Source organism: Xenopus laevis, chromosome 4L (genome assembly GCF_017654675.1).
Source record: "Xenopus laevis strain J_2021 chromosome 4L, Xenopus_laevis_v10.1, whole genome shotgun sequence".
NCBI lineage: Eukaryota > Metazoa > Chordata > Amphibia > Anura > Pipidae > Xenopus > Xenopus laevis.
In genome coordinates, this window is record NC_054377.1 from 122,189,121 (window position 1) to 122,200,302 (window position 11,182).

The window sequence follows — 11,182 nt, forward strand, 5'->3', positions numbered from 1 at the left end:
AAATCGCCGTCAGGATGGCACTGAGCGTTTTCATTTTCCGAAGTCGCCTCACAAGGAAACTTCGGGTGACTTTGGAAAATTAAGAGATTCGAGTGCCATCCCGCCGGCAATTTACAGTACATTCAAGCTGGTGGGAAGGCCGTTCAGGGAGATTAGACGCCTGAAGAAGAGGCGATTAATCGGCGAGAGACTAAATCACCCCGAATCTGAGCAAGTGTCTCTGCCCTAAAAGTTAACTTAAAGGTGAACCACCCCTTTAATAGCTATGATGTATGTTGATACATGACAGACGATGGCTATTAAAAGAACAGATATGGATACAAATGCCACTTTGTATATACTGAGATTAAGGTCTGAACTCCAAAAGACAAACGGACGTGACAAGTTGGAGGTGCCAAATACGAGTGATAGAAACATTGACAAAGAGGCAAAAAACTTTCCATTGATTAATGGTTGGAAAGGCGAGGACTTTTCGGTGAAGGCTGGTGTGAGACAGGGGTGCCTTTTGAGCCCGCTCCTGTATGTTTTCTCTTTGAATCCTTTCTTGGGGAGACTAAGTCCCTCGCCTACGCGGATGATATAACGCTAGTAATATCAAAACCTGGAGAAGGAGGGAAAGCTTTTGGAGTGTATCAGAAGTTACTCTGAGGCCTCAGGGTCTCAGATCAATCATGAAAAATCAGAAGCTTTTTGGAGTTTAGACGGGGAACCAAGTTTCAGACTTGAGAAATTCCCAGTAGTTAAAATCTAGTTAAAATCTTAGGGATCAAATTTGGGATGGGAGTAGTAACATAACTAGAGGGGGGCGGGCCATGGAGCGGGACGCGCAGCCGGGCGCCCCGCCCCCCTCCGCCCGGAACTGCGCGGAATTCATTGTGCGCAAGCTGTCAGGGGGGGCCCTAAGGGGGTGCGGGCCCTGGCCCAGTTGCACCCCCTGCTCCCCACGCCACTGGAAGGGAGATCTTGATAAGGTAAATTGGGAAGAAAAACTGAATACTGGCCTGGCAAAAGTTCAGCGTTGGAAGGCTTGGAAGCTGACCTATAAAGAAAGGATTGACATTATTAAGACTTTCTTGATCCCACTTTTCCTTTTCATCTCTTATGTCAATCTTTCTATGCCCGGATCCAGAGCCTCTTCTTCCAAACGCTTTGGGGGGAGTTGGCTCAACCCAGTAAAAAGAGGGATCACTTTCCTGCAGAAGAAAAAGAGAGGGTTGGACATGCCGTGTCCTGTGGGTTTTCTTCTGGACCATATTTCTGAAGTTTAACTTTGGAGGGGTGGTGCAGGGGAAAGTCTCTGCGGGAAGTCAGTGTAAGAGATTGGGCATCACCTTTTATCAAAGATTGGCTACTTGGTGGTAGAGTGAAAGAGGTAAGGATAAGAGGAGGCCTTGTTCCCAAATATCGCTGGCAAGCAGTTAAAACAGTAAAAAAAAAAAAATGGAACATCAGTTCTGATGAATTAAGATCATTGCATAGAAAATTGCTATATTGGAAAGTTACTTACATTTTGCATCTCCAATAGGAGTAAAAGATTGCCCCGAAGAGACTTTGGCAGAAAGCATTAAATTCCTTAGAAAATAAAAGAATGCCAAGGTCGTTACAGGGCAAGATGTATGTGAGAGGCAATTTAAAATACCCCAATGTGGTAGACCAGAGAGTGTCCATAGGGATGTAAAGTGGATGAGTCTCAAGCATTTTCTCGTAGATTGTCCAGTTTCGAGCTCATCAAGAGAAAAAGTTGCAAGACGTATGAACCTAAATCTAATAAAAGATTTCAATTTTGCAGATTTTTCTTATGGAGTGGTCAAAGGTAATATAACTGGTGGAAGAAACAAAAACATTGTACATCATTATTGTAGTATTACAATATCACCTGTGGCACACGAGGTGCAGAATTACTACTAGTCAGATAGAGATGTCAGTAGAAGCAGTAACAGAGGCAATCAGTAGAGATATCACTTTTATTAAGTCAAAAGAATTTGAAATTTCAGAGACACATAAAAAAATGTGGGAAGGACTTTTTTTTGCGCATGCGCTGCCGGTCTCAATCCTTAAATTTCCGAAGAGAAGAGGTCGCCTGTGAACACCGCTGGACAGAATCTGCACAGAGGGGTAAGTAAAGCGTTAGGGCATTTGCCTGGGTAACACTGGGGGGGTGAGTCTATGTAGGGTTTTTAACTTTAGGGTTGAATTCTTCTTTAAGGACAGGCTGCACAGCCACATTCAGGCCTTGGATCTTAAGAGTCAAGCTGAAAATTGGCTTTTGGAGGAGTGAGACAAAATGAGCAATAAGCAGCAAAACATTTTATAAAAAAAAAACAAAAACCTTTATTTACATAGACCCTTTTCAATATTTTTAAAAATGTACAATACTCAAATGCTATTTTCACATTTACAATGTTTACAAAACAATGTTCAGTTCCCTTCCTAATCTTCCCAGTCATCTTCATCTGTTTCGTCATCTGTTGAAAGAAAGAATTTAAAAAAAAAAGTTAGCATTCCCACATTACACAATTCATAGACAAGTAATAAGGAACTAATCTGTAACTGCCATTGTATATAGTACCTACATTTATGGGCTGACAACCTGTGGTAGTTTAGAAGTTGGAAAGCTCCAGGGGTCATTAAGCAGCTGAACATCCATGGCAACACCTTGGTTTAGGAGGTCTCCAATACAATAATAAAGGCAATTGGGTTTCTAATGGAGGACCTGCAGTCAGTACTCCAATCCAAAATCAGTACTGTAAATCACTGTGGTCACAAATGACCGGTCTGTGCACAAGTTTTTGGATAAAAAAATTGAGCTAGCCAGAACTACACAGGTCAGAATATAGTTGCCAGTATTTCAGTCATATGTATGTGAACTGAGCTTGCAGAGAGAGCAAGTAGGCAACCAAAGTAATACAGCATTATCCCTTTGTATTTGTGTGTGTTGTTGCAACACAGATAAGCAAGTAACTATAAACTGAAGATCTTGGCAAGGTCATATGAAGTGTTGACAGCAAAAAATTCTATAACTGTAGCTTTATTTTCTCTATTGGTTACTTGACAAAGGAAGCCAAATACACTAACATACCAGAGCCGTGCAGGGCTTTGTGCCTTTTCTGTATAACCGCCATCAGTGCAGATACAATTGTGCAGTTCTGAGAAGATTCCATTTTTGAGGGCTGGGAAATCTACAAGGCAGAAAGTGCTGCCATAAAGAACATATACCATACAAAAAGCTAAGATTTTTATTGAACAGGCTCCTATTTATGCCCACTCGATCATGAATATACACAAAGTAGTGCTTCCCTACCCAGTAACTTTAGTGCTGAATGAACAAAGTATCCAGCTACATCAGACGAGGTAGCTTTATAATAATGCTATGTTCCCTATAATTTGTGTACATTAATTTATTACACTACTGTACACTGCAAAACGTAGAAAACAAATATGTAAAATATGTATGTGTGAACACATACAACATTTGTGAAAAATTTGTAATCACTAAACCCAAAAGAATTGACAGTCCCAATTTAATCTATAGCACAAGGAAAGTGCTGTTGACTGGTAGGAATGCCAATTTGTTAAGCAACCTGCAGTGAATATAGTCAATCGATTTCAGACCCTAGGCCAGTGGTTCTACTTTCTGAAAACACACCAGCCTAGGAGATCTTCTATTCGATTATGACCAGCTTTTTTTCACCCACCCGGGGTTCAATGTGCTGCTCATGTACATTAGGATTCTTGATCCGTTTCAGTGGTCTGGGACTTGCTCACAGTATTAACCACCCAACATCCCATGCACCATTCCTGGATCTGAGGGATTGATCAAAGATGGAACGGCAGCACAGTGCTCACATACCATGGGATGGTGTATTTGTCATAGAACAGAATATTGGCCAAGGGTCTAATGTTAGCAACCGTATTAAAAGTCTAATAATTCTATAATTAAGTCTATAATTAAGTAATTATACAAAACATAATATGTTGTGCTTACTCACAGATTTTAGTTGTACACCCTGTCTGATCTGCTCCAGGAAGAGAGATGGTTCTCTTTGAGGCATTTCCCAATGTATTTTCTCAGTCTGCATCCTGCACTTTAATGGGGATTTGTGTAGATCTTTGGCAGGATAAGATGGAAAGGTCGGGCACACTGTTTCAGGGGATGGTTTCTTCAAAAGGGGAGGAAGAGGGGGTGGAGGTGGTGGTAGGGGCACACTACCATGTTGCATGTTTGTGTGTTGGCATGATGCCTGAGACTGGGGTTGACACAGAAAAGACAACTCAGAGGAAGACTTATAGACAGACATAGGGAGGGGAGGTAGTGACAGAGGAACTAATGTGGAATCTTTAGTAGAAGGTAGAGTAGGTGGCCGAGGAGGGATAGCTGGGCGAATTGATGAATCGGTTAGTGAAGGTTTAGTTTTGATGCTTCTGGGGGGAGAGAATTTGTTGCTTTGAGCTGGAGGAGGTACAGAGGAGAAGTCATCCAATAACGTAGGGGGAGAAGGTATGAGATTCAAAGATGGGAACGGAGGTGAAGATGGTAGAGCAGTAGGAACTCTACGGAGAGAAGAAATGTAACTAAATGGAGACGAAGGCAATGTTGTAATAGGTATTTTAGCTGCATGGGGAGATGCAACAGGAAAGCTATTCTGCCTCTTGGATGGTGTTAGGTTGGTAGATGACAAGGAGCGCCATCTAAAACGTGGTTCTGGCATATCATTCTGGGCTAGGGAGAAGGGGGAAAAAAAACCAAGTCATTTCTTAACATGCAAGTACATAGGAAAATGATATTCCATACAATGTATTAATTATGTTTACACGTATTGCTACATTAAGTCAAATTGATGGGTGCTGATTCAGTTAAGATAATGAGAGATCATTTTTTATAGACGATCATAGCTTGGGTCCCTACCCTGTTCCTTACTGTAGCCCTGCCAATGTGCACTCTAAGGGGTGTGCTTGTGCACACAAATTTTGAGGCCAGTGCACACAACAAATTGCGTTGCACACAAAGAAATGTGTGAAAATGCAAGCACACCATTTTTAAAAATTGCACACAAGTTTAAAATGTGCGCAGAAAAGAATATGTTTTCACACATATCTGGGAAGAAATTAAAGGGAACATTTTTTTTCTTTACCAGAATAACATTGGTTAGATAGGTAAAGGCGCATGAAATAGCCACTTATATTTTATGGTAGACATTGCCCTTTCTGCCTTAGTACCATTTCTTTAGCTAAGCCTCAGAGAAAATAGAATTAATACAAGTGGACTTATTTTATAGCATTATTGGCTATTGAGACAAAGAACCTTCAAAAGGAGGCAGAAAATATGACTAGATAGCTATAATCAATTTTATTGATCTTTCTCCTTTCTATAATCATTCACCTTATGAAGGCAAGTCAATCAAATCGATGAGCAATAACAATGAAGATGCAGGTTACACACCAATACAAATAACGTGGCAGAAGTATAATTTGGATCAGAACATACCCATTCTAAGAGTTTCCTTCCTCACGGCTTCCATCCCACCCTTCTTTTCTATAACTGCAAATATCTTACGGGACATCTCCCGGTCTTTCAGATGCTCCTCTTTGATCCCCGCCAGGCTAAACAGCCTCTTCAGGTCTGCATCAGTTCTTGCCTAGGACAAAAATGGGACAAAGCAGCACCTGTTAAAATGGCCATAGACATGCAGATTTTCTACCTTGTGTGAAGATTGCTCGTTCATTTGAGCCACACAATCTACCATTAACCATTCAGATTAAAATATGTAGACAAAAGAAAAATTTAACAATGTTCTGGCCATTAATTGAAAAGAGCAATCGTATAAAAGTTCATTAGGGATATACCAAATCTAGGATTCACTTTGGGATTTGGCCTCTTAGCACAATCCATGTGCCTGGCCGAACCAATTTCAGAATCCTAATTTGCTTATGCAAATTAGGGGCAGGATGAGAAATCATGCAACTTTTTTGTCACAAAACAGGTAAAAAAAAATAATCACTTTTTCCCTTCCTGTCCCTAATTTGCATATGCAAATTAATCTTCGGTTCAGTATTCAGCCAAATCCCAAATAGGGAATTTGGTGCATCCCTAAAAGTTACATATGACAAATATTAGTGAGTCACCCATTGAGATTGTCAGATAGGCAATACATGCGGAGATATCATCAGTAGTCAATACAAATCTTAACCTGCCAGATTGACCGATTGCCATAGTATACTGGGACACGTTACAAAATTATACAAATCTTTGTTTCGTATGCAGTTCCAGCTTTGTGGCAAGGCCACAAAGGCCAGGGCGGCAAGTTATTAGGGGTGGCATGCCCCCTGCATGGGGAGCACTGGGGACGCACAGCTCCCCGGCGCATACGCGCCCCCGTGGGGTAGTAAAAACATTGCCATTCCATAACTCAAAAAATATATATATATAGGAGAGCAGTTAGTGTTCACATCACAATGTACCCTCATTTCATCTTAAAGCTAGTTTCCAGGAAAACAAGGACATTACAACATCACACACTGCATTTAATTTTATGCACCACAAACATTGCGCCATGGGTGGGTGGGTATGTATGTCCCACAGGAAGCAATGTTATAGTCCACAAAGCAATCACAACGTGGTTAGGTTGCAAGGTTTACATTTCACAAATTACAGCATGAAAGACAAAAAGATAAACTTACATCCAAACTGGTCCCAGAAGGCCATCCCACATGGGCCAGGTGTCTGCAGAAAAATGTTCAAAGAAATATGATAATCAGTAATAGATATTGTTTCTAGATTGCCATACACTGAAGAAAGCAATATATTAAAATGGTGAAGACATATTAGGCTGTATTGAATGAGGGACTAGTAGCATAAAGAGGTTATGCCACTGAACTGTGGAGACCAATGTTCCTTCAGAAGGCAAAAAGACATTTTCAAAAGACATTTCCACAGTGTGTGGAATCATACAATTACCTTTCCCTAATAGGAGGCTCAGCTCTACACCCACCAGTGCTACAGGAAGTGAAAGCTAGGGTCTGGTTGGCGTATCATGGAGTATAACATATGCATAATATTGATTTTAAAACTTCGTAGGACACAAATTAAGCCTAGCAATCAATATCAACCAAGAAGTTGTGTTTAATTTGTTGGGCAAGTGATTAGAAGTGTGAGTGCCAAATACTCCTGAGTGTCCCAAGGTACTTCTCCATCTCGTCTCGTAGCAATCCCCAGCGGTCAAGTGTTTTTTGGGCCACGTCCTGTAGAACTTTTTGCACACCCAGCCAGGGACCATATGGATGATCCACAGAGAAAAATTGTGGTGCTCCTACAGTAATACGCCAAATTGGTGCAGATTTCCAAGAACAGGTGCACTGGCCAGTGGTTTCAGATAAACAAGAATCACTGGGAATCCTTAAATAGCCACCCCCCAGTGATTATGCCTTTTCTTCCTACTTAAAACCCCATTAGAAAAAAAAAAATACATATGCACTTGAAGAGAATGAATTACTAAAAAAAAAAAAAAAAAAAAAAAAAAAAAAGAGATCCTGTCCCTGTATAGTGAAATTAATTGTTATAGAATGGCCAATTTAAATAGACACATAGGGAATAATGTTAAATATTGCTCAGCCTTATTATTACATGAAAAACAAAAGATTTGGACCATGAATATCTGAGATAACTCACTTGAAATCGCTGGGAGAACCAATATCAGACTTGCTCAGTTTTCTCCTCAGGGACCTTCCCTTGAAGCTTTCTTTTGGAGAATAATAAATGGAGACATTCTGCGTTCGACTCTCTGGCACCTGGAATATAGAACCTAGGCAGAACAGGAAGCAAATTATAAACTGTAACTCATCTGGATTCTGTGCCACTTTGTGCATGACCGAGACCTATTGCATAGAGATGCAATCAAGGAACCCAAAGGGAAAAAGAGGTTAAAGGGAGGGTGGCATTTACATTAACTTTTAGTATGTTATAGAATGGCTAAGTCTAAGCAACTTTTCAATTTTATTTTATTTTTTGCCTTCCTCCTGACTCTTTCCAGCTTACAAATGGGGATCATGGACCCATTCAAAAAACAAATTCTCTATAAGACTACAAATTTATTGTTATGGCTACTTTTTCATTGCTTATCTTTCTATTCAGGCCCTCTCCTATTCCAGTCTCTAATTCAAATTAATGCATGGTTACTATGGTAATTGGACCCAGCAACCAGACTCCTTAATTGCAAACTGTAGAGCTACCAAATTTAAATAACTCAAAAAACCACAAGTAATTGAAACCAATTACAAATTGTCTCAGAATATCACGCTCTACATCATACTAAAAGTTAACTTAAAGGTGAACAACCCCTTTAAGGGGGCAGTATGATTATTATTAAAAGTATCACCAAACACAACACTGTTTTATCAACACGTAATTATCTTGCAGTGTCTCGTTGGGCACAAAATTATGCATTTTCTAGGTACCAGCTAGACAGCTGTCTGTACATCTTAGTTTCTGTGTTTACTTTGCCCCCTCCCCAACCCTGAAGAGCACCAAACAACTAGTTGCAAGTACTAGAGTAAGCAAACAGTGAGTTCAGGGATGGCAGAGGCACATCACACAGCGCTGCTAACATACATCTGCCACAGGAAATCTTTAGGCAGAACCTAAAGTACAACAAAAAATAAAGTTTTTAAAGGGACAGCAACCATTAAAAATACCATAGAACAGTGATCCCCAACCAGTAGCTCGTGAGCAACATGTTGCTCTCCAGCCCCTTGGATGTTGCTCCCAGTGGCCTCAAAGCAGGTACTAATTATTGAGTTCCTAGCTTGGAGGCAAGTTTTGGTTGTATAAAAACCAGATGTACTGCCAAACAGAGTCTCAATGTAGGGTGACAATCCACATAGGGGCTACTAAATGGCCAATCACACCACTTATTTGGCACCCCAAGAACATTTTTCATGCTAGTGTTGCTCCCCAACTCCTTTTACTTCTGAATGTTGCTCACGGGTTCAAAAGGTTGGGGATCCCTGCCATAGAAGATGCTAATTTTTGCCTTCCTGTTCTGCCTATTTCCAGAGTTACTGATCCTGGCAGCCAAAGCACCATCATTTTGCAATGCTACGTTTTTATTGCCTATTCTTTTGCCTCTTCCAGTCTCTCTGGTTGCTAGGTTAAGCCAAACCATAGTAAACAGAAAAAATAAATAAATAAATGGGTCATTATGCGTGAATCACAGTCACAATGGGTGATTAGACCAAGTCATAATGGTACACCTTTTAGACCATTCCCTGTATGTGCCACTGATCCATGTTAGCAGCAGAGTAGCCCTATGAAACAACTCAAAAAGCCAACATTAATTCAAATCAGGTACTTTTAAAACTACTGTGGGTGGATTTTCTCTTGAAGTGCAGTTGTTTGAGGTAATGGAAGGGACGTGGTTAGATGGTCAGGAAACACAAAAGCAAGAGCAGCGTAAACCCTTTCAATACATATATGACCTTTTCACAACTTTCACTTAAATTTACATATAGATTTCAGAGACAGATCTAGAGATAACAAAAAAAAAAAAAAAAAAGGATGATGGTGTCCCAAAAACACAATTGCAGACAAATAAACACAAGCAAACAGTAAAGGCAACATAAGAGTTCCAAGGTAAACACTCCCATGTTTTCCTCAGTGGCCCAAAAACCAGAGGGCATCACTTGTTATAAAATACTTCTGAAAAGTAGCAAAAGAATCTGCAGTTGCCATTATTAAAGGGTAACTTGTAGCAGCTGGATGCTTGTCCCTTACACAGTCAGACCTTACAAACACCACTGCAGGCTCCCCAGTGTCATAGCCATAACTGACCTCTACATGTGTTACAAAGCAAAAGAATATTTAGCCATTTTGTCTTATGAACTTACAATTAAAGACACAACTCACCCAGCACATTAAACAGAGACATTACTAGTTGCACTCTCTGCTAGAAACACACTACACTTCCATCCAGCCCTGTGCCTCTTAGCTGCTTCTCATTATATTCAATTAGCAACACTGCTCACCTGGGGCCAGAGGGGTGAACTACCAATAGCATAAGCCTTTGGCACTCTTGACTTTTAACCCTAAATATTTTGCATGTTCTCTTTTCTTCCTAATCCTGGGTATGCTACACTGTCTTACAGCTTGTTTTAGGACAAGTTCAGAGACATTACAGGGGCCTAGTTAATGGAAGATCATAGAGAAACAAACAATGTAATAGGATTTTAAGTATATGTGGAAGTTGCAGCCCAGCAACAGATAAAGGGATGCAGCCCATATCTCCCCCCTATCTTACTGCACTGCGAGGGGCCTTCTCTGCTCAAATAAGAACCCTGTTAATTGTACTAATCTAACCAAACCCTCCCCACTACCAGTTATACACAGCACTGTAAGGTGTGCTATACTTTACCAAATAACACGGAGCACTCATAAACAATAGCTGCTAGCATTCCATGCACACAGTTGATACATGCATCATAAAATGTCCTGTAATTTGCAGCTCTTAGTGGAATAGTAGGAAGCTGCAAATGCTTTGTAGACAGGAGCTATTTTAATTCTCACTGCTTTTGTTCCTGTGCTGAGATTTCATTATCATATAATCTGAAATGTGGGGCCAAATATTTTTATCATGCTCTGATAAAAGGCTGTTTGTGAAAAAAGGAGAGACACAAGCTGCCATACTGTCATAGATTTGGTCTGGTTTTGCTGTTTTCAACCATACTGCCCAACCCTCTGAGAATATATGGCCAGTTAGTGGGATGTTCCAATGTTACATCCTGGTGGACCAAAGATTATATGTCTTGATGGGAAATTACTGTCACTTGACCAAATGGAAGTGAAGATTTGCTGTAGCTCCTCAAGTGGTCAGCCCAAATGAGCAAAGCAATATAAAGGTGACGCAAGGCTGTTGGTGTACTGTATAAGTTCACTTGTGTACTATAATGGACTCTGTAGTGAAAAGTCTAGCACTAGAGTTGGACATTTGGTTTGCTGTACAGGTTGGCCCATATTTGTCCAACCACCACCGACATCAAGCCTTCCTCACTGAGAAGTCTAGAGCCAGAGTTCTACTGGTCCATGAGCTGATCATTCAGTACCATACAGTTTGTTAATGTATGTCCGCCATAAGCGCAACCAGCAGGGCCCCAGTTGGTTGGGAGGGTAGGGTCCATTCTGGTCGGAACAGAG

General features: G+C 40.7%; 1 protein-coding gene across 2 annotated transcripts; it reads right to left on the minus strand.

Moving 5' to 3' along the window:
- Positions 1-1,950: 1,950 nt before the first annotated feature.
- On the minus strand, positions 1,951-10,025 carry wasll.L (neural Wiskott-Aldrich syndrome protein-like L homeolog). 2 transcript variants are annotated; one of them, XM_018258919.2, is made up of 7 exons: positions 9,899-10,025; positions 7,667-7,799; positions 6,679-6,721; positions 5,555-5,636; positions 3,990-4,720; positions 3,080-3,179; positions 1,951-2,465 (listed from the first exon to the last, which is right to left on the minus strand). In XM_018258919.2, the coding sequence occupies exons 1-7, from the start codon at positions 9,918-9,920 to the stop codon at positions 2,431-2,433; spliced, it is 1,146 nt and encodes a 381-aa protein (XP_018114408.1). In that variant the 5' UTR covers positions 9,921-10,025; the 3' UTR covers positions 1,951-2,430. The 2 variants fall into 2 exon arrangements, with proteins under 2 accessions (XP_018114408.1, XP_018114407.1); XM_018258918.2 differs by having other exon boundaries at positions 5,486-5,636.
- Positions 10,026-11,182: the final 1,157 nt, after the last annotated feature.

Coding starts and splice junctions, on each gene's coding strand:
- wasll.L (XM_018258918.2), bottom strand. CDS start 9,920: ATGTCTCTGTTTAATGTGCTGG. Junction 7,800..9,898: donor GTCTCTGTTTAATGTGCTGG/GTGAGTTGTGTC, acceptor TGTTCTGCCTAG/GTTCTATATTCCAGGTGCCA. Junction 6,722..7,666: donor GGTTCTCCCAGCGATTTCAA/GTGAGTTATCTC, acceptor ATTTTTCTGCAG/ACACCTGGCCCATGTGGGAT.